This window comes from Balearica regulorum, chromosome 13 (genome assembly GCF_011004875.1).
Source record: "Balearica regulorum gibbericeps isolate bBalReg1 chromosome 13, bBalReg1.pri, whole genome shotgun sequence".
NCBI classification, from domain to species: domain Eukaryota; kingdom Metazoa; phylum Chordata; class Aves; order Gruiformes; family Gruidae; genus Balearica; species Balearica regulorum.
In genome coordinates, this window is record NC_046196.1 from 21327363 (window position 1) to 21350710 (window position 23348).

Here is a 23348-nt window from a genome sequence, read left to right on the forward strand (position 1 = left end):
TGAATGACTGTAGAGCTCTTCTATTTTAAGGGTGAATGTTGCTTCATTCCCTAGCCCACCCCACCCCAAAGAGGGGATTCTCTCCTCCCAGAACGAACGTGATCCTGACGTGTTGTCTGGCATTGGATTTAAGGAGTCCATCCAGCACGTATCCATCTCTCTCCCTGTGGTGTTGCATGGTAGCAAGTTGACTAGACTTTAAGCACCACGCTATAGAAATGCCATTTCTAGGGAGTCCGAGTGGCTGTGACCTTCCCCAATGCATGTCTGATGTTCACTGTTTGCATCTCACCTGGGAAACGCTCACCTGCAACAGGAAGAGTGGGCTTGGTACTGAAGTCTGATCTCAGATGACTCCTGGGAGTTACTTGGTTGGGAAGAATGAAGGTTTGAAAGCTCTGGAAATGAAGGAGCCTTTGGTGGGAGTCTGTTCTGGAGGGTGGGGTGCTGGCAGGTACTCCAGCAAGACTCCAGTCGTTAATCAGTTCATGTGCACAGCCAGGGGCTCTCTCCTCCTCAGCTCGGTCTGAGGTGGAAAGCGAAGATGTCCTGGCTCTGGCTGTTGAATAGCTTGGGAATACTCAGTGTGGACTTGCACACTCAGGCACAGGCAGCAGGCTCCAGGCTGAAGAAATGGGCTTGCAGGACCACAGTGGGCAGGTTGGTGTGGGCCATGCCCCACCAGTCTTGTTTTGATGTATCTTCATGAACCCACAGCAAGTGAGGGCACTGCTACTACAACACAGTGAGGTTCTCGTCTGCGTCCCGTCCTGCCATGGGCTGTTGCTTCGCTTCTTCCTCTGAACCTCCCTTTTCTGCCTGCATGCCCCCAGGCATCTTTGGGGGATCAGCCAAGGGATCAGGAGACACACACACTGGTGGTGTTGCCTGCAAGAGACCCTGGGCAAGCTGTGACTGAGGTGGGACTTCTCAGTCACCTGCATGACTTTGCAGAATTCCCCATGACCTGGGTGGGATGGCAACCCAAAGGCCACCTGTGCACATCTGAAAAATCTCACTGTAAAGACTGTCACCTTGGGGATAAATCTCTACAAACTCACCCGGAAACAAGGTGCTTAAGGTGGTGTCCAGGACCTCCTCGTGCTGTACGCATGCAGCTATCAGGGTGTGATAAATGTGGAATTATTAATACAACCAAAATCTGTAACGCTTTGTTCTGGTACCTGTGGTTTCCTCTGTTCCTTGTACTTCCATCAGCAAGTGAGACGAGCAAAGACTACCTTTGCTTTCTTCCAGGTGAAGATATTCACACAGGCCTCTATGGAGCAGCTGTAGATGTCAACATCAGGCTAGACAAGAACTCCGTGACAGTTGAGAAGACTTACCTCACGTTCTCAAACCACAGATCCGTGGTCATCCACAATCGGAGTGAAATCATAGCCCACTTCCAGTGGAAGGCTTTTGTTACTCAGGAAGAGGAGGATCAGTGGAAGCTGAGGTTTGTTGGAAAGATTCCTTTCGGTAAGGTACACTGCCCAAGGGTAAAGCTGACGTATGGCCTCGAGGGGTATTGGTGCTTCTGGATGGTTTAGGACAAGTAAACCATCTATGGCATCAGGGTATGTGTCCCTGGGCTTCAGGGTCATGGAGCTCAACACTTCCCATCCCAGTTCCATCCAGACTCCAACTGAGGATGACGTTTTGGGGAGCAAAGGTTGATTGCAATGATTGGATTTCCTCAGAGAGCGAACTTACGTTTGTGGGAACCACAAACAGCTGAGGTCCAGAGATCCCTGGGCTACAGAGGGTCCGTGAAGCTGAGGAAAGTGTCGGCACTCGTTACCTGGGACTGCATTGAGTAGTAGCACTTAACATAGCTGCAGGTGGCATAACTACGGTGATACTCACTGTGGTTTCTTCCACTCTGGCTTTGATAAGGTGGCAGGCTCCTTTTCCAGTAATGTGCAGGGTGAAGTGCTTCACTGGTCCAGGAGGCTGAGGCCATCTCCTGCTGCCGGATGTTGAATTGCTTTGTGCTGTCCTGGTTTCCAGCCCGAGGTGTTTCTGGAGGGTTCTGCAGGGAAGGAAGGTAGGGCAGTGCGGGACCTGGAAGTGCATTTGGGCTTCAGCAACCCGTGTCTTCGTGGTGGTGAGAGATGGGCAGGACCTTCAAAGGGTGTCTTTGGTGAAGCTTTGAAATCTCCATTTCAGGCAGCAGAGAAACGCAGCCTGGGGGCAGGGGGAGATTAGAAATTGCACTTAAAAGCTTGGGTGACTTACAGAATCCTTGAATGACTTTTCAGACTCGGTGGATGTAGATATATAGGAGTTAGTCTGAACCCACAGCTGATCAGGAAACTGCCTTAAACTGGAGCACTTTTTAAGGGCTTCTGAGCAAATAAAGTTCAACATAATTAGGTCAGAAATGCCTTGAAGGCCCAAACTAGTTTTCCACTGTTCTCTATTTTTAATTACACAGTGTGTGACTTCTGTGCAAGCTCAGTGTGTTAGAAGAAAATCTCATGACCTTCTCTTGGTACTTCCCTGGACCATTCCTTTACCATCTCTGCCCACCTGCCTGTCTCAGACTGGACCCTAGGTGATCCTCTTTCCCCTCAGAAGCAACCAGGTTTCACCACAGTAGACTTCAACCTGATTCTTTTTTTTTTTTCCAATTACATTTGGTCTCATGGCAGCTTGTGTCCTAGACACTGACCAGGACTTTTTGTTCATCCTTACTTGTGATCTTAGGGATGGTCATAGCTCAAAGGCCACAGGTCTGCTGTCAGAGAAGCTTTCGAGGTCTTGGAGCAGAGAGGACATTTTCATGGGAGAAGGCAGTGCAGGACCCTGCGCTGGGATGTGACCCAAAAAGACCTGGATGGTTAGAAGCTCTATCCAGGGGTTTGCTGTCTTTCTCCTGCAGGACTTTCTGGGATGTTAACAGTGGGATTATTGTCCGTTGGTGGAGGTTGAATTGAGGGTTGCTCATCTCAGGCGCTGGAAGCCCCCCTAACATGCAGCATTGTAGGTCAGCCGTGGAGAAACGTTTCCTATTGCGCTCTGCGGGGAGCTAGCCAAAGCAAGTATTTTGGGCGCTGGTGACAGCACTTGCCCGAGGCTCTGTCTGTGTGCAGCTAGTAACGTCCACGACTGTATTTCCTTCCTAATTGTGTTTGAATTTAGCTGGCGGATGATCGTGATGTAGTTTATACTACATCGCCTCGATTCGTTGCATATGGAGCCTTCCGTTCTTCCCCCCAGAGTTGTCACCCGCTGGTTCTTCCTGGCCGGGGGACTGGAGCATGAAGGGGGGACAGCCACGTGCCAGCTCGGAAGCAACTGCTCTGTAGCAGCGCTCCCTTCTCATCTCCTGGTTGTGATCTTTAAACACTAGAATGATTTCTGCAACAGCTACCAAGTAAGGGAGAGATTAACTGTGTCAAAGCTCTGCAGGGAAGGCCAAAAAGGAAAAAGATGAGGTGGTTCAAGGCTAGACTTAAGGGTTTGGATTCAGAGGTGCTGGTCCTGACTTCTTTACTGGGTGATGCTGGGCAAAGTCTCTTCCTCTCCCAGAGCCTCTATTTTTATGCATATAAACCTATTCGTTTCCCAGACGGGAGGTGATGCCTGAATTCCTCAGTGTGCTGGGGTGGAAGGCAGCGTAGGGAACAGGGGGCAGAAGCTCTTTGCTTAAACCCGCAGGTCCCAAAGGGAAGAAGAGAGCGATGCAGGTAACCTGCACCCGAAACCCGGCAGCCGCTTCCCTTCCCGGTGAAGCGCTGCGGTGGGCGCTCCTTGCTCTTTATCTGCCTCCCACGAGCAGCCTCATGGTAGGAAAAGCCAGTTGAGGTTGCTGGTGGATTCTCCGTCAGTTGTGGCAGTGGCTCTGAGCCAGGTCACTCTCTTGAAGGCTGCTGGCTTTCAAAAAAAAAAACCCTCCTCTTAGCTTAAAAGCATGGAATAACACTACCTGCCATGCCAGCAAACAAGGGATAATCTGGGACCGCCTGGCTCGGGGTCAGCCCCCTGCCGAGCTGCTGCTGTTCCTCCCCGAGCACGCTGCTGCCCCTGCACTTGCACGACAGTCTCTGCAAATATGTTGCTCATTAAATTATCTGCTTGGGTTGTCTCTCCCCGTGGCTGCAGGCTGTGTCGCAGGCTCCAGAGGCAGCAGGAGGACAAGACAGATTTTCTCAAGGAGTGCACGGTGGACCCCACTATCCGAGAACGCCTTTCCCTTCTCTCCCGCTCCTTCCAGAACCAGGTGGCAAGGGTGCAAGGAGACTCCATGCTGTTCTCCGATGAGATCTTCAGCGTTGAGCCAGTGGTAAGTGATAGCTGAGAACCTCCCTTCCTCTTCCTCCCTGAATGAGGTCACTTGGCAGATCCCTGCATCAGCTGGCTCGATGCGCTGAGAGAAAACATCAGGTTTCTAGTGAGGCTGGGAGAGCTCGTCACAAAAAGCGTTTCTGAAGTGTGAGCTCCCACCAGGCAGTGAGAGCCTGCCTGAAGCCGAGCTCTGCTCCGAGGGCTATAAATTACAGGCAGTTAAGTGTCCTTAAAGCGTTCAGAAGTGTCGATTATTATATGTAAAGGCACACCTTACACATAACCGTATGGGGATTAACAAAGGATATCAGCACTGTTGGTTGACGTGTTGACCTGAAGAATGAAATGGTCCTCTCTGGAAAGGAGGCCAAATTCAGCCCAAGTTTAATCACAGAAATACCAATCCTTGTGTGACTTGGACTTATACCACATCTGAGTCTCCATTCTAGTGTCATCCATGAGCCTGGATGCAAGACTGGCAGGTTTAAACGGGCTTTTTGAGTTCTGTTGCGCATAGGTACAGAATTTTTTTTTGGCTTTTCTGTTTAGGCAAGCCAAACCCCATGTCCTTTAATCAACCAGAGCCCTGATTCTGAGTATTTGCACGGTCTGAGATGAAGAATGGCTGCTGTCTGAGCAGGGCACAATCCCTTCTCATCTTTAGAGTATACCCTGGAATAAGTCCAATCTTTTTTATTCTTATTAAAATAGATGAACCTAATTTTTTTTCGAGGAAAGAGGTCTTGTTTTCTTGGTTACTCCCACGGCCTGTGTAAGGCTGAGAGCCACCAATGTCAGCATGACCGCCGTTTCGCACCACCGCAGCCGAGAGCAGTGTGATGTGACCAAGAGATCGTGTCAGAGCAGTAGGAGTGTTGTAGAGAGCGGGAGCCGATCAGCTGAGTGTTCAGAACATCCTGCGGTGCATCAGAGCTGGTTTTGGAGCATTCCCCAGGACTCCTGCTCCGTGGCAGTTGGACTGGGTCACCACAACAAGCTTAACCTGCTCCTGAGGGACATTAAGGTGGGGTCCAGGAGTCTGGCTGTCCACAGAACCGAGTCCTGGTACTCCATGTAGTGATGTACAGACGTGAAGTGTAGCCTGGCCTCAAGTCCTGAGTGGAAACCTCTCCGAAATGGCTGTGTTAATGTTACATAGTTTACTACAGGACTGACTACAAGTGGGCTGCTACACGAGTCTCTCCTGTCTCGGCCAGCATCATCAACCTTCTGTTTTCCATTAATTCCATTATTTATGGAACAATCAATTTCACATCCAGAGTTTTGCTCATGTCTGTCTTCTCCCCTTGACATATCTTTACATCAAATGATAGTAAATATTTTCTCCTCTATCAAATGTAGAATCTAACAATCCACCGACTTCCATAACCTTCTCTCTGGTGACGACCCCATAACCTTTACCTTGGACAGATGCTGCTCTTGCCATGTTTATCTGCTGGAAAGGTTCCCCCAAAGCTGAGACAGACCTTCTGGCCGAAGGTGGGAAGAGAGCAGCCACCTATCACCCGTGATGTCTGGGAGCACCCTATAGAAATAAGCAAACCCTTGTAACAGGCGGCTAGAAGCAATAGTTGGTTCCAGAGGTTAGGGAGCCGATGGCGGGATGGCAGTCTGGGAAATGCTTTGTGGGCAGGGTGGCTTTGCAGGGTTTGAGCAGAAGCTTTGCTGCATAAGCGGACCTTTAGCTGCTGGTTTTTTTCAGGTGATGCTATCTGTAGAAGCTGCAGCAGGTCACTCAGTCTTTACAGGGTTAACTCTCTGATGAAAATAATAACAAAAAAAAAGAGGAGGCAGTGATTTTTGGAGTTACCATGTGACCATGAACATTTTGAGCAGCCGTCCAAGCCTGTGGGAAACAAGCTGTTATGCAACTCTGACTTTCTGAGCGCATCTCAAATTTGGTTCAATTTATTTTTGCAAGTACACATGATATGTCAGCAGAAGCAGCTGTGATAGAAGCCCAGGTGGCTACCAAAGGACAAAGTCCTTGCTTTTTGCTGCATCCTCCCCACCACAGCTTAGCTGTAAGTCACATTGCAGACACGTGGGAGCTGACTCCTTGGAAATGGAAACCAGAGGAAAGGGAGGACAAGGATTTATTGTCATTGCACTGACCTTGACAAGTGTGTCATTGCCTGGTGGTGACTCCTCAGTGCTGTGTGTTAACTCTGAGCCGATGGAGGTGGTCTTCAAGACGTCCGGGTTATGAAACTGCTACTGCTGTTGATCCTGAGGTTGGGCCAGGAGGTAACGGCATCGTTTGTTCCTGCAAATCTCCCCCTCAGCTGGGGAACCAAGCTGGTCTCCATCCAAGTGAGAGGTGACTGCAGAGCGCTTCGGTTTTTGGCAGAAGGCACCATCTCCAGTGGGAGCTACGGTCCATCCCACAGCTCGCTGTGGGTTCAGTTATTTATGGAAAGAGGCAGATGTTAGCTTTGGCACTGCCTTTCTCCTGAGTGCCCTGAACTCGCAGGGTGCACTTTGGGCGTCATTTTGGTACTTCTGTTGCCAGCTCCTTGGTTTTCTGCCTGCTCTGAGCAGTGATTTCCTTTCTCTGGATCACCTTCCCCCTCTGCAAAACAAAGTAGGGGATTTGGCAGTTGACGGTGCCCAACTCTTCAAGACCAGCTTTTGCTTACTCAGGCTGGTGGACATCTAGCAGACTGTCATTGTTTAGGGGCTGAGGGAGGGGAAAATAGGGTCTGCAAATATTTATGGTTAGGCTCTTGCATAGGGATCACTTCTGTAGCTGTGAGTCGTGGTGTGCTATCCCCTCCTCTGTCATGTTGGTATTTATGCTGTAGCAAAGCCAGAGTACAACAGCTGGAATTTTTGCTCTATATCATCGTACATCCACCGTCTGTATCTTATACCACCTGCCGCTTGCTGCCTGAGACTGACATTAAGCCAGAAGCGTTGCAATATCGTGTTCACAGCACCCTATATGTTTTATTTCTGTCCTGGTTAGCATCCATGGTAGTTTTCCGTGCTCTGACTCGACTGCCATCCTATAGAGAACACGCTAGCCCAGGCAGACCGCTGGCTCCTGAGATGTCCCGAGGCTCTTACGCATGTAGCAGCAGTGGCCTGCAAGGGTGGGCAATGAAGCATATCCTTTTACCCAGCAGTTCTTTTTTTTCCCCTGTGGCATAGCAGGAACGCGAGGAACCTCTTCAACAGCCTATTTTAATTTCTCAGGAGAAATAACTCACAATATTTTTCTAGTTTTATAGTCTACCATGCAGCAGTAATGAAGGGAGAAATGACAAAAGTGTCCCACAGTAGTTATGTCTCGGAAGAGTGTGTTTTAGCCATGGAATAGTAGAATAAAGTGTAACTGATTATTTCTTCTTGCTCTCCACCTTTTGGAGTCAATCGCTCTGGCTTACAGCTTCACTGACAATACAGGGAAGCTGGCTGTGGACGTAAAGTTTCCACCTTGGATCCCGCAGAACGGCGATTTCGTGTCGGGAGCTCAAGAGATCGAGTCTGTTAACTGCTGGTGCAGGATTTCTTGGGAGCGAGGATGAGTGCCGGGCTCCGGTAATAATGCTGCATTAGGATTGTTCCGGAGAGCTGTGCTGACGCATATAAAAGATGGGCTTTATTACTTGTTTCCTCTGGTGCCTTAGAGGAGTCTCATCTGACTGTGCCTTGGGATCCAGCAGCTCCTCAGATCTGTGGAGACCTTGGTGCATCACTGAATGGCTTCCAGGAGCGTGGCAAGGCGTCATCATCCCCGGCAAGAGGGGGGTCTGTGTGCTGCACCCTCGTCTGTTTAGGCTGTAGAAGAAGAAAAGAGATCTGCCCGAAGCTCTAGGCTCGCTCCTGCCCCGGTTAATTGTATAGCATACAGAGATCCCTGCAACGCGGCACCAATTGCTGCGGTGTCGGTGGCATTGAGGAAACGATCCCACCGGGAACTCAGCCGCTCTGAGTTATGCCTGCAGGGACTCATTTCCACTCCCTTGCTGTTTGGAGATGTTCTCCCAGGTTCTTGCTGAAGCTCTATTGTTTTGGTGCAGTGGAAGATCACTGTTTTGATGGTCAGTTTGGGCTATCTTGGGCCAGGGTCAAACTCCAGAGGCAGATAAACGCTATGCCAGTGCTGACCCAGCTCCAGTTCCCCTTCTGACAGCAGCCGTGATGCAGGAATGGGATGAGGCCAGGACAACGAGGGGTTTGTGTCATGAGCAATGTCTCATACCCCACATGGAGACCAGCAGGCAGCCAGAGCAGATTGCAAACCCCTGGTATTGCTCTCCTGCCTTCCATGCCCATTTGTAAGCAGAGGGTGGACGGAGCCTCGGACAGCGAGTCCCAGCTGGGGTAACAGTAATGTTGTGTGCAGCTTTCTAGCCAGCCCTCTGATGGGACCTTGCCTTCATTTCCCAGCTGGTTTCCAAATATTTCCTGCAAAGATGAAGGCAGGCGTGGTTTTCTCTCCAGGAGCTGATGTGAGGTGACCTGAGGAGTGTCCTCATCCCCTGCCTCTGACACAAAGCTCCAGTATCCTGGGTTGGGGGAGAACCTGGGCTGTTCAGCTTCTGCGTTCCAGAGGGACGTAGGCTTTGTAGCCCCAGGCTACCTGTAGATGATCCAAATTAGATATCTCAAGTTTAGCAGCGTGAATACTCCCTCATCTCTCCTGAACACTTGGGCATTCAGGCCTTGAAGATTCAGCCCTTATTCCTTCTGTATATTGGGACCTGCTTGGAGAAACTGAGGCTAACGGTGCTGCCCTGCCACCGAGGAGGAGCTCCTGGAAGGTTTTCCCTGCTCTGTCAAGTCTGTCCCTGTCCCTGCCTCCATGATCTATTGCTGTTACCGCCCTCCAAAACAGCGGGGTAAGATCACGGTGCCGGTTCTGTTTGTCGCAGATGTGCTGCCCTTGGAGTTCGTCAAATCCCAAAGTCAGCTGAACTCGCTCAGCTAGAAAAGCGCGCTGTTGTTAGCAGATACATATTCATCAGGCCAATGTTCTTTTAAATTTTCTTCCTTTCCTGCTTAGCTTCGCTTTTGCTTATGAATTGTATTGCGCTTGCTTCTGTTAACGGGAGATGCATTGCCTCTGTCACCCTCTGAGTAATAACCAAACTGCCCCGGAGTGTCCGCGGGGCCAATTATCTGATGGCGGCACATAAAATAGACCCGTGAGTCCCGTCAGCCTGCCACCCCGCAGCAAGACAGGCCTTTCTTCCACAGTGGACCTGAAAGGCTGGTGCTGCTGTGTTGTGCTTAAAGAAGTTTGTTTTCTGGCCTCGGTGGAAGCAGAGATGCTCTGAGTTTCCCAGGAATGATTTGGCTGTGAGAACTCATTCTTGTTCGTATGAACTCTGTTTTAGAGCAGCCAGCGTTGCATTTTTGACGTTGTATAAAAATCTCACTCTGCTTTTTCAGATAGATCCCAACTGCTTGCACGAAATAACACAGTCCCAGCGATCGGGGGCTCGGTTTATGGTAGGCATCGTCTGTCTGACAGCCAGCACAAACTAAGCCGCGTGCCCCCCGCTGCGCGCGACCCTCGTAAGCCCGATGGCAGAACTACGGTCAAATCCTGGCATCGGTTTTCACCCTCGGCCTCGCTGGTCCCCTCCTGTCTCACTCAAAGACCTTCTCCCTTGTTAGCCGTCTGTCCCACGAGGCTCTGCAGAACAAACGGAGATTTTCCCTCTGAATGATCCGGGTGGTCGCTCTGAAATTGGGCTCATTTCACTCCCACTTGTCTCTGAACTTCCCTCAACTTTACTGCGCCGCTGTGTTTTGGGTTTGGAGGCTCAGGATGTGCTAGCCATCCCTGCTTTATACCCCTCTATAAGATGCAAACCCCGAGCAGGAACCGAATGATGGCAGAGGACTGCAGAGGACTGCAGGCGTCGCCCCGGGGATGGTCTGCCCAGGGTGAGGCTGCTGAATTCAGGCTGTTAAACACACAGCCGGCAGCTGGGTGATGAGTGCTGCTGAGTTATTAGACTCTAATTAGCCAAGCCAGGGAAATCCAGCATCCAAGTGGTTTGTTTTGATTTTTTTTTTCTCAGTGGCTGGGTTTAGGCAAGCTCCGGGGGTCATAGCGGAGCTTATGTTGTTTGGAGCATGCCAAATGGTTTTATTCCTGCAAATCCAAGATACCTCTGTGGATGCTCAGTCCGTGCAGCATCCCTGTGGGACCCAAAGGCTCCGATATCCAGCGCCCTGACTGCGGGTTGCAGACCGATGTCCCCAGTTCGCTTCCTCAAGCAAGCGTGTCGTCACATAATAAGGCTTCGTCTTCATCCAGTGGCTTGCTGGATAGAAACACGAAGTACGTTTGATCTGGCAAATGTGTTTGCTCTAGGTTTTGAGATGAATCCAAGTGACTTTATGCTTTCAGGCTTCCCTTTTCTTATTATTGTGGCGGCTTTTGGTGTTCGAAACTGTTTTCTCTGCCTGTTCTTCCCTCTGTTCTGTTGACTCCGAGCAGACTGTGCGTTAGGGAATTACGTGCAGCTACAGCCCAATAACTCACCGTGTCAGAGCTCTTTAATTTTTGTGGGGACTGTCCTTTGAGCTATAAGCGCTAAGTTGATGGGAAGTATTATACTTACTTAATATTTATGCTGCTGGAGTGCCAGAGGCTCCAGTCAGTTCAAGGCTCTTCTGGACAAAGTACTGAGGATACCCAGCAGCAGGCAGAAGAAAAGCCTCACTTGGTTGATAGAAAAATAACTCTGTTCTTTTTATCTCTTTCTATAAGCGAAATTTTTCATTTCTTAAAGTATTACTACAGCTGTCAAATGTGCATATATTTATGTCAACAAATGCACGGAGAGACATTTGTAATGGCGGGGGTTGGGGGGGAGGTAAGTGGTGCTTTTTTGTTTAAACTGGTTGCAAGAAGTGAGTGAGAGCCTTTACAAGCCAGGGGCGCCTCCGAAAATGAGCCACGGGGCTCCCTGGGACTCAGTGCCAGGACTCTCTGGGAGAGAAGCGGAGAGGGAAGACCCCACGGAAGCAGTGGTAGTACGGCCCAGACTTAAATCCCTGAGCATGACAAGGAAAAGAGCTATTTTACTTAATTTTATTTTTTTGGGGGGTTGAAAGAGGTGTGGAGCTGTAAGCAAATTCCATCTCTTCTTGTTTGAGCCTGCGTTCGGGGAAACAGGGGTGTATGTACTTTGCAGAGCTCAACAGGACACGTCCGATGCTCCAGTTAATTCTCAGGTCTCCTGTAACCTACGTGCTGGCTCGCGGGGCAGAAGCAGCCATCAACAAGTTCTCTGCTCCCTGGGCAGGAGGGCTTGTCCTGCTGGGTGCTGAGTGCCCCGACTCACCAGGGTACATTATATACTTAAATATGTGTACAGGTGAAGGGTATAAGAGGCAGCACCTTTGTAACTAAGAATGGAAAAATCCATCTGTGTGGTTTTTTTTTCTAAATCTCTTCTGATCGGAGCAGAAGTGTTCACGTAGCCATAGTGATACAGGGATACACGGGGAGGTTCGCAGGAGTTGCCTTCTCCTTCACCCTCTGCTCGATTTGCCAGAGCATGAACCAGTTTGGTTGTTTGGTTATAGCCCCAGTTTAACAAAATGCCTCTACCAGGTGCCAGTAAAGGTTAGGGACTTTGGCAGCTGCTTCCAAACTCTCTTATAAATTTGGTTGGTAAGTGTTACTTGCTCCTTGCCCTTCACTGATGCTCTAAATATAGGCTGCGGGGCTGTGGTTGAAAACAAGAAATGTAACGTTTGAAGATAAATGGTTTGCTGTCTGCTTCTGTTTTAGGAGGGAGACGTTTGGCCAAATTCTTCGGTTGAAATTAATGTGATCTTTAAACCTCGAGAAGCCAGAGTCTATCAACAAACTGTCTACTGCGACATCTCAGGTACGGCTCCTTCCTCCCGCTTCTGTTACACACAAATCGCCTTCCAGCCGGTTCTGGTGTAGGAAGGGTTGATGGTGGTGGAGCCCTGCTGAGCACAGGGTGTCTGCAGAAGGACCACCTCCGGCCAGCACACGCTCCTCTCCGAGTGGGAATTGTCACCCTGCGGCTGGGTCGGTGGTGCGTACGGGTGGCATTGCGCAGGGCTGGCTCTGCTCGGCAGCGTGAACGCCCTCCCTGGAAATCAGAGCCCGAGCAGCCTGCTGGACACGCTCTCTGCTCCTCCTGTCTCACAGAAGCGCTGTCAAGTCTTCTTCTGGGAGCAGTTCTTGTGACCCACCCGAGTCAGCCCGTCCTTGCCCTGACAGAGGTGATCCCTTTGCTGTGCCAGCACGGGGCAGGGAGAGCTCGCACCAAGCTGCGTGGTGCGGGTTACCTCGTCCTTCCTCTGCAGGGTGCTGCTTAAGGCGTTTTTAAAAGCGGGAGGTTGATGTATCCCTGGGGATACATCCAGGGAGCAGTATCCCCATCTCAGAGGAAGCAGAGGTGCGAGGGCCGTGGTCCTCCAGCGGCCGGGCTCCTGTTCTGGAGGGCGGTGAAATCACTAACCCAGCTGCTTTGATGCTTTCCATACTGCCCCGAGCTGACGGATACAAATGTCATGAAACAGCTTTTTATTTATACAGTAGTTGCGCAGGGTTTACTTGGCAAATGCCACCTCCAGTAATTACACAGGGCTTGTGTTAACAAACTCTCTTCCTGCCCGCCAGCTGCGGTTGTTAGAGCTGTGGAGGGGAAGGATTGATTTTTAAAAAGTTATTTCCAAGGGATTTCTCGCTCAGTGCTGTGCTCCTGGCTCTGGGATTCTTGCTCTGGTTGATGGGGGTGTCCATCAGTTTGCTGCGGGGATCTCCAGGGGTTGTGCCAGGAGAGCTTTTTGGTTGCAGAGAAATAGGAAAACTACTCGCATGCTAGCCTTGAGCTGGTCCCGGAGTTACGGGAAACAAATGATCCATGTTGAGAAAGAGGAGCCTGCTCTTGAAAGACCGTGATGGGCCCTCGGGAGAACTTAGTTCTTCCACTGGCTCCTTGGAAGAGAGGACCTCAAGGAGGTAATTTGAATTATGCGCCTACTCCCCATCCCTTCCAGAACAGAGCTGATCCACTGTATTGTCGGGATGGAAACTGTCTCTGGAAAAAGAGATTAAAGAAGAAAACAACGATCTTTAACTGGGGACTCAATTAATTTTATTTCTTGGTTCCTCTAAGGAGTGCGACCGCTTTCCTCGTGCATTTACATGCCAGTCACAAATCCCTTTGGAGCGGGGCGTGCAGATGGCGTTCCTGCTCCTTGCTGGGAACATTTGGAAGCTTCGCCCCGGTGCAGCACTGTGAATCGTGCAGCTGGATCTCGTGCCCAACTGGGAAGGGGCTTTGCTGCCCTCCACTTTTTTTTTTGCAGGTGCCTCCATAAATTGCTTAGCAGCTGCTTTTGGATCAGGCGATTTACAGAACTAGTCGGCACTGGGCAAGTCACAAAGCTGGCAGATGAGAAGTGGTTTGAAATTTGCTCTTGGCAAATATTTAAGCTCAAAATGAACTTTCTTAGTTATTCACGCAAATAAAGCTGTAGCCCTCGAGTGCTGGAAGGAAGCACATGGTGGGGGGGGCTCAGACACCTAAAATTCATTTTTAGGTTTGTCTGCACACAGAATCATCTTGGGTTACGCCTTGCAAAACCCCTTTCTAAGCCACTTTTGCAGGGAGAAGCAAAATCCCAAATGACAGTCACCCCCTTACCTTCTGACAGAACTGTTCTCCATCATGTAGAACTGTTCATCGATGTGGTCAGATGAGAATCGCGTCCAAAGCCAGTCACAAAACACGGGGACGTTCTGTGAACAGGAAACTGAGAGTCAGAAAGCAGCGGAAGTTAAAGATTTTGGCAAAAAAGTCCTGTGCTATTAGGCCACCTACGCCCTTCTTTATGTGAAAGCGAGGCAGCAACGCCAAATCGTACGCCCTGCGATGAATTATTCCTGCTGAGAACCAAATTCCTGCTCCACGGTACCAGGTGTGGGTTTGGGATTAGGGATAAGGAGGCTGTAGCCCCTCCGTGCCCTTGGTCCGTGTGCTCTGGGATGTGTTATGGTGGGAGCATCATGGGGCCACAGCCCAGCTGTACCCGGGCCCTGGGCAAGGGCTTGGATGCTCCTGAAAGCCCCAGCTCCTAGGAGAGCAAAACATCATCTCTTTTACTTCTCTCGACTCTCCTGAATGCTGCCTGTAGCTTAGTCTGCTCTTCATCCTTTGGGAAAAGCATCCGAGGTTCACCTGGAAGGAGGAAGAGCAAAACTTCTGGGATTTTCTAAATTTCCAGGATCAATGTAGGGGAGAAGAAAGGATGGCTTCCATGGACCTTTAGGAGAGGCTGAGGACCTACTGCAGAAGAACTGCCACTGATGATTTTTTTTGATCACAGTGGCCATGGGACATGTGTCTCAGCATAATCATGGACAAAAGCTTGTCACTTGGAAATCTTTGCCATTTCCCAAGAGCTTTGATGGTTTAGACCTAGAGTTTTTAATGAAAATTGAGCCACACATGATGCAAGATGGAGAAATCTTTGGACAGTGAGCACCCAATACTGCATTTTTTTATATCTGCGAAATACAAATAAACAGCCCTCTATTTAACACCTGAGCTGTGAAACAGCTCTCATCTCTGCTGTCGGCTGGGCTTTGGCTGTATCCACTTAAAAAATATTGAATTCAACCAAAGTTCCCTAGCTCTTCCTTTCTGGCTTTGGACGTTATCAAACATCCTCATCCCATGGCCGCAAGTCTGAAAAAGTCAGTAATCGTTGAAAAAGCTGTTCCAGGAGAGGGTTTTTTCCCAAGTTGTGATCTAATCACCTTGTTGCAGTACTTGGGCTGCTCTTTCCAATAAAGAATCGCTTTGGACGTGCTCGAATAGCTATACAGAAGACTTTGTTTTAAAAAAAACCAACCTTCAATCCCTGATATTTAATAAATGGTGAGCATTGCACAAAAGGAGCTTGAAGGAAGGAGGAATATTTTTGCACAAAAGTTATATATGAAGGTTATATACAACTTTTGGGGCTCTCTGCTTGTGCTACCTGCTTTCTCTGTGGAGTAGAATGGGATGGTGTGAAGACCTGAGCCAAAATTTGAGCCAGGATTCAGGCACTTTGGGCTGCTCCAGTGGTTCAGAACAGCCTTCAGACTGAAAGATCTCATGTTGTGTCATCTTATGAAAGAAAATCAGCATCTTAGAGTTGAGTTATAAGCCATAAATAGACTTGCTAACGTGAACATCCCTTGCTGCAAAGGTGACTGAGGTTTATCTGATCTCAGTGGTGAGGAGGGTGGGTTTCTGTAGTTGCTCAGCATCCTTCAGGTAAGGCGTCTTTACAAAGCTGAGCTCTTGGTACCGTGGTGGGAATAGGTGGGTTATAGCTTCTCCTCTCTGGAGATCCCAAAGCCCTATGTTGTTTAGGTGCTGCCGCAGGAGATGAGCCCGGGAGCACCCAGGTGTGGAGCTGCGCGTTGGGCGCAGGCGATGCCGAGATGTTCTGTGCGTGGATGTGCAGATCGCCGTTAGCAGGGAGCTTCGCCTTGCCTGGGCTCGTGCTTCTCGGCTTCTGTGCTGTCATCTCCGATGGCATCAGTACGGACAGCGGATCTTTATCTTAGGTTCTGTTTCCTGAGCTTTGTGCCTTTCCCTGAGTGGATTTCAAAGCTCATCTAAGCACGCGGGAAGCAACTCAGAGATCACGGTTTAAGCTCGACCTCGCTTTTTCAGGCTGCAAACGGATGGATAAATTAGAAACCAGCCCAAGGGGTTAGGTAGGAATTAAACCAGCCCAAAGGCGTATCTCCCGAGGGAAGAGAAGGGTCCTGTATCTTCTCCTGGAGCATCTAGAGCTGGTCCCTCCTAGCCCAGAGTCAGAGCCTAGACCCTGGAAAATCCAGCATAAGAGGGAATTATTGTACTGAAACAGAAATCTCTCCGCAGGCCGTGAGACCAGGCTGCCCCTGCGCATCAAAGGGGAAGGCATAGGGCCCCGGCTCCGCTTCAGCTTTGACCAGCTGGATATGGGGAAGGTTTTTGTTGGATCAGCGCACAGCTATGAGGTGAGCTGTAGGGGTTTGCAGGGGTCCGGCTGGATCCCAGTGGCTCCTTGTGGGATTATCTGGCAACTTGGGCGGTTGTGAGCAGGGCATGTTTGATGTAATGGTCAAACTGGGAGGTTTCACAGAATCTGGATGCTTTCGTGGGGTCTGAGAGGTGGATATGTTGCTCGTGAAGCCTTAATCCCTGCTTTTTGGCAATCTCCTTTTGAGAGCAGTTGGGAGGTTTCAGGGAAAAAAAAAAAAAAAACAAACAAAAAAAAAAACCCCAACCCTTTGACACATGAAAGCACCACTGGGTCAAAAAGAGAAGTATTTAGAGGCTTTTGTTTCAGCCCTAGATGCGATGCACCTTTGTACTCTGGCTGTTAAAAAGCAGCTGGAACAAATTTCCCATGTTTGAACTGGAAACAGGTTCTAGTTAAGCGCATCCGACCGATTGTGGGGAGTCGGAGGAAAGCCGCCCAGCCTCCTGGCTCAGAGCTGTCCCTGGCCAAGAAATTGGGAGCGCTTCCCCTTGCCCACCAGCCTCTCGCCACGCTTCAGGCTTGGTGCGACTCTGGCTCTATAAAGAGCAAAGCGTTTCCTGAAATGAAGCAAAGGAACTTTCTATGCGTTTGCCTCCCCTTCAGTGGTGTCAGGTCTTCTGCAAAAAAAAAAAAAAAAAAAATTAAAAAAAAAATAATAGAGCGAGTGAGAGGTAGAAAATGAGGCAATACATCATGCCAGACACTTTCAAAAGCTTGACTGTGGCAGGGAAGGACACATTAAGGTGTTTCCTTACCAAAATATTGCGCGCTCTATGCATTTTTAATGCTGATACTGTATTGATTCTCTATCAATTTATTATTCTCATTGCTTGAGAAAATGTGAATAAGTAGGCGATGCCGTTAATGCTGTCCTAAGCAGCTAGACTGGAGGTAAACCTCAGCTCAGTGTGCGATCCCTAAGTGCACTGTGTAACTAAGGCGTAAAACATGAGGAGAGAGTCGTTTTCAGGTTACCGCTGTGGAGTTTGAACACGTGAATGTTTTCAAGAGCAGCTGCAAAATCAAAAAAATAAGGGACATTTCTATGCTTCCTCAGTTTTTCTGGCCAGTTTTGCAAGGACAAGTCGAAGGGGACCGCTTTGTGTCAGCGGAATAAACCCAGAGTTGACTCCATGTCTATGAATTTATCGCTGCTTTATATAAAAAAAACCCAAAGGCAGCACTCGTCCTGTTTGTATTTTCTTTGACTTCTGCCAAGCAGCAACACATAGCATCTTCTGCCTTTTACAGATGTTAATTGTTTAATTGGAAAACACATTAGCCTTCTGTAAGAAAGGAAGTTTCCTTATGTATTTCCATTTTGCTTTCGTGCCACTGCAGGCGATCCTGTTTAACAAAGGAGCCATCGATGCTCTCTTCAACTTGGTCCCTCCAGCTACAGCTCTGGGCTCCTGCTTCACCTTTCTCCCTCAGGAGGGCAGGATTTTGCCAGACGAGCTCCAAGTCATCCGGATCTCCTTCAGTTCCACCATCCTGGGGCAGTTCACGGAAGAGTTCAGGTTCAGTGTGGATGGATCCCCTGAGCCTGTGACCTTGACTATCAGGTGAGGAGGTTTATAGGAGCTTGGTGGGCACCCAAGTAGTTATCTCTGGGTAGTCGTCTCCTACCTACCTCACTTTATGGTGAAGCAGAGGGAACAAGGAGTTGTTGAAGGTCTTGGTGTGGGGATGCCCCCAATACCCAGTTTGACTCTGAAAGTCTTGGGTTCCTCTGGGAAGCACCTTTGCCTTCACAGCGGAGCCAGGGTGGCTCTGTGACTTTCCAGGACACTCTTTGCGCAGAATTTGGCAGCAGCAGGTTCTTTTTGTGACCCTTTGACATCTCTGTGCGAGGACCCTGGGGCTTTAAATGACTACCCGTGCTGGAAAAAGTTTGACTGGAGGTTGTGCAGGAAAGGTGTGGAGATGCCCGCTGCCCGGTCCAGGTACCCAGGAGCTGGAGTGACTCCTTCCTGCAGGTAGCTCCTTCCCCCTTGGGCCGTGGCAGACAGTGTGATGGGATCGGCTTTGGGCAGTAGATGGTCAGGGATGTCCCACCTGAACACACAGCAAGGCCAAAAGGGCTTTGGAGATGGTTGAGAAATGGGCCAGCCTGGGCGATTGTGCAGCCAGTAGTAGTGTTTTTTTAAAATCCCCTGTTAATAATCCATACAAAATGGGTAGCAGCAGCTTCAACATCATCTCTCACGCTAATGTGTTGGGACAAGCTGTCCTCCCGGCTCTTGTGCAGCGAGCGCTACGGTACCTCCTGTCTGCAGCCAGAAAAGCGCTGATGCGGGAGACGGGCAGCTCTGCGGCAAGTACTGTCACAAGAACTCGGGCATCGTCCCATGGGCCCGTGCCGGTGCCAAAGATAATCCTCACGGAGCAAAGGGGAGAGGGGGGGTGGTAAAAAAGGTGATGATAGGAGAGGCAAAGCCCATTTCTCAGGACCGCAGCAGCGTATAAACGTGTCCCGGTGGGTCTTAACCCATGGGCTGGTGGGATATCGTGGTGTAGGCAGAGAGCTCTGGGGCTGGCTGCGTCTCTTCGGTGGCCGGCATCCTGCGCCGCCACTGTTGGGAGGCACTGGATCAAAGTAGTGAAGAAATGAAAGGAATCTGCAGTTGATTTTACCGGTAAGATAAGGGAAATGGATAAAAAAGAACAAGAAGGTTATTACTGCAAGAGAGAGTGGTGAGTAGGTCTGACCTCGGCAGAGAAACAATTATGTTGGCTTTGTGTTTGGAGGGAAAGTGCTGCTTTTTTTGGAAATCAAGAGGGAACATTTCACAATCAAATAATTTCTTCCCCTCTGTCCCTCCCCCATATTGGTCACGGGATGTTATTGCATAAGCAGGTTTCTCCTTGAGCAAGGGCAGGTTTCGCTTGTAAGGATGCGCTTATCGCAGGTGGAATAGGGGGTTGCTCGGGCAGTGCCCGCTGCCCCGCAGCTCCTGAGGCAGGACAGAGCTGTCAGCGGGGGGGCGGCTGTTTTTCGGCTCCTCCGTGACCCACTGCAGCGGTGCTGGTCCCCGCTGATGCCCTGGCCCCCAGCGCCCGGCACGTCCTCCCCTTTTCCGTGGCCGCTCCGCTCCATCCTTCCAGCACGGCCCTGAGCTGGGTGCAGACCTTACGTCTGGGTGAAAGAGGATCGCTGGTCCTTTTTCATTTGTTTCTTCCCCCTCCTTGTGCTCCTCTCTGCCTGGATGGTGGCTCGGGTGGAGCCCATCTGCTGGAACCCACCAGCTCCCGTACCACTGTCCCACCGCAGCCCGCTCCTCCCTGAGATGACCTCTGCCTCCTTGGTTTCTGTCTTGCCTTTTTCAAGGATCCGTATCCAGCCCTTATCTCTCCTTCTCCAGCCCCACAACCCAAGCTGTTTATTTTCATACTCCTTTAAGATGTCCACCTCTTCGGGAGGTTTCAAGCACTGGGTTTAGTCCTCCGTGGAGAAAAACTCCCGGTTCTTCTGAATGGATGCGAGCTGGCTGGTGGGATGCTGGGCTACAAAGGAAGGAACGGGGATGAGTGTTGGAGCGGTTCTTCTCCCACCTTGTTATCCATCCTGCTCTGCAAGGGCCATGATCTCCCTTCACAAGTGCGTTAATGCTACCGTAAGACGCGGTTGTTGCCAAAAACACTGCTTTTCCCCCCCATTTCTTGCAAGCCGTACTGTTATCGGCTGTGGTGCACAGAGCTCTGGGTTGGCTCCTTGCCTGAACCTTCTGGGCAATCGTTGAGGTTTAACGTGAGCCCGGATACGCTGCGCTCAGCAGAAACGGCGGTCACTTCCCCGCTTGCCTGGCAAGGCTCATCCTTGGCGCTTTCCCTGTGCGATCCCTGCTCGTGGTTGGTTTGGAGGTCGTTTTTCCATCGTCTCCTGGGAAGCGCTGTGACGAAAAGCAGGTCTGTTCCCTTTGCTCCGTCCAAGGTAAGCTGTGAGGGCTTGGGAGGTTAGGTCTGATCCTCTGAGGTCCTCGGAGAGGGAACTTCAGCAGCAGCAGGGATTTGCTACCTGACTTATTCTCAGGAACTGATTAAGCTCCAAGAATTGAGAATTAGCATTAGATTGAAACTCCTGACAGTCTTTTTTTTTTTTTTCTGAGTGCTTTCTAACTACGCAGTCAGAAGATGCCCATATCATAGGTGATTATTCTTTACTTGGAAACCACCCTTACAAGCTCCTGAATGCTTGTTTCTTTGGTGTTTAGAAAGGGGTGCCGGAAGCAGGACACCACGGAGCAACACGGGTCCCTCCTGTGGGATGCTGGGCTCCGTCCACATGTAGAACGTGAATAAAACTAGAAGGCACTGTTCACTGTGGTCCCCGATTTAACGAAGAGGCAGAGCTGCCGTTGATTGGCATCAACCACAAAATAAATTAATGAACGTTGTGCAGCTCCAAGCGCCGATTTCAGTGGATGTTGGTGAATTTGGAGCCTTGATTTCTAAGGATGGGCGAGGAGGTGTGGTGGGTTCAGGACACCCGTGTTCGGTGGTTTAAGACGTGTTGCTCTTGGATGTGTCAGCTGGTGACAAGCTGATACTTTCCTCTGAAACTGAGCTGTCCGCTGTGTAGAGCTGTTGGTGCTCTCGTTGCGGTCACCGGGTGTCTGGGCGCTCCCCTGGGTTCCTGCCTCAAAATCCTGCGTGCCTAATGATTGTGTGGATCCAGAGCTTCCGAGGAAAAGATGTTCATGTGCTCAACGGCAGCACCACTTCCAGCTGAGATACTAAAGCTGGGAGCCTGCGGCTGGGAAAGCTAGTTGCAATGAGTCCGCTTTTGTGCGGATATCTGTCGTCGCGTTACAGATGGGGAAACTGAGGCACGGAGCCAACTTGTTCAGGGTCCTTCATCAGGCCAGCAGCAACCTGGGGGTGACCCTCGGGCCCCCGCCTGACGCGGTGCCCTAAGCCGCATCAGCAGCTGTCGGCACGGGGCTTTGGCTGCCTCCTGCCCACGTGGATGCTGAGCACAAGGGCGACGGGTCGATTTGAAACCCACCGTGGTTCTGAGACCGGCTTTTATCCACCCGAGCCGTAAGGAAAGCTGAAAGCTTTGCGGTTCTCTTTACCCAAGCCAATGTCTCCTCTGCCTTTTGTCCTCACAGGGGCTGCGTCATCGGACCGACTTTCCATTTCAACGTACCTTCCCTCCGCTTCGGTGACGTCTCCTTTGGTGAGTGTGCCCTGGTCTTGGACCACAGGTCAAAGAGGTCTGCGCCTTACCGAAACGGAGAGCGCTTCACCGTGAGAGTCATCCGTCACTCGTGTTCCTCCACAGCACCCTTGGGGGTGTTACCACCAGGGCTGCATACCCTCGGCGGCAGAGTGGCCGCCACTGTCCTTGTCCCCAGGGGATGGGAGATGGAGGAGGGAGCTGAAGCCACGTCCTAGCCCGTAGCTGCTCTGGGTAAATGTCGCAGGGACAGGACACCGTTTAGTCGCCTGACATTTAGTGTGAGATGTTAATTAGTGCTGTGAGGGCACGTCGTTATCATCTCCCGGGTAATATGCCCAAGGAATAGCTCTGCATCAGGCAGTGATGTTCCCCCCCACCCCAGGACATCCCCAGGGACGTGTGATCCTGCTCCGCTGACAGAGCTGGTGGCTGAGCATCCAGAGCGTCTCCATTGAAATGCAGATTCTGGTTCTCTATCTCCGTCTCACAAAAGGCTTTTTGCTGAGATGATCTAAAGTTTAAATGTGAAATCAATTGTGGATTGATTGAAGGGCCATTATCATTCTGCGCCCAGGATGCCTCTGTGTTTTCATGCTGTTCGTGGACTTTTTAAGAAAACTCATTACCTTTCCTGAGCCGCTTCCTCCCCTCCCTACATCACCACTCTGCCACTCCTTTGTTCCCTTTTGAATAAATAAACCAAGAAACGCACCAGGCAGAAATACAGTTATGCAATAGGAGATTCATCCTACTTAATCTGATTTCATTAATAAGGCCTTGCCAGCTGAAGGCAGCTATTGTATTTTTATTTTTTGTGCTTCTTTTAGCTATGCTGGTAACTGTCGTTGGTGTCTGACAACTTTGGTCTCATTTGGGATTGTGAAGTCTGCGTTTGTCCTTCTTGCGCACCTCCTGCCTCCCTGCTGGGGAAATTGCTGGAGGTGGGCGCGGATGAACGATCTGCTGGGGGCTGCAGTTGGTTTTCCTCCCTATCCGTATCGAAATAACGCTTGGTAAGCAGGCCAGGGGAGATGTCTCCTCCTTGGAGAGCTGGCCAGCTGAGCCGGATGTCCACTCCCGAGCAGGTTGGGGGCTGATGTCCTATCTCTGCAGAACATCCCCACTGGTGCATCGTGGAAAGCCGGTATCAAAGCTGAAGTAAACCTTTGCGGGCGGTGATGAAAGCCAGTTGGTGTGCGATGTCCCGCTTGTTAGCTAAGGTGGGACGCGGCTCCTGCTGATTTCTAAGCAAGCATCAGGCTTGTCTCCGGTGGAGCGGGCTAGAAGTTCTCACGTGCCCCGAAACAGGAGATGCCGCAAGGATCCTGCCTAGAGAAACCGCGTTAGAGTGCTTTGCGTCGTGCTGTAGTTCCCGATTTCGTCCATCCTTTCTTTTACGGTAGCTTCACCTTGATGCCAATACGCTGCTTTTATGTATTGAAAACCGCGGGAGTGTTCACGGAGTTAACGGGGAATTTTACGGATTGAATTTTCAGAGCAAACAGTCTGTGTCTGCATGCGCACTCGTACGTGAGAAATAATTGGGGCTGGTTTTGGGGCAGCTGAGAGTGCTCCTCGCAGTTAGAGAGGCGCTGCTGGTGTTCAGCATCGCAGAGCGGGCATTGCCAAGGACGCGATCTCTGTGATCAGCGTAAAATGGAACTTAAGTGAGGATTAATTCCTTGCTTAGCTTCTCAATTAGCTGTAATTCAGATTGAAAAGAGCTTAAACTCCAAGCACGGCTTTATCGTGGTGGGGACGTTTACCCCAGGAATCACTGGATAATGGATACGTAAATCCCTCTCTG

The 23348-nt window shown here is 50.3% G+C and overlaps 1 protein-coding gene across 1 annotated transcript in view; it reads left to right on the forward strand.

The window, feature by feature from the left end:
• HYDIN (HYDIN axonemal central pair apparatus protein) overlaps positions 1-23348 on the forward strand; it is a 161651-nt gene that overhangs the window by 53488 nt on the left and 84815 nt on the right. Inside the window, exons 13-18 of the mRNA XM_075765790.1 lie at positions 1258-1459; positions 4111-4291; positions 12077-12176; positions 16212-16330; positions 17698-17921; positions 21471-21538. Of these exons, the coding sequence (XP_075621905.1) occupies positions 1258-1459; positions 4111-4291; positions 12077-12176; positions 16212-16330; positions 17698-17921; positions 21471-21538 (894 nt within the window). The remainder of the gene's footprint in view (positions 1-1257; positions 1460-4110; positions 4292-12076; positions 12177-16211; positions 16331-17697; positions 17922-21470; positions 21539-23348) is intronic.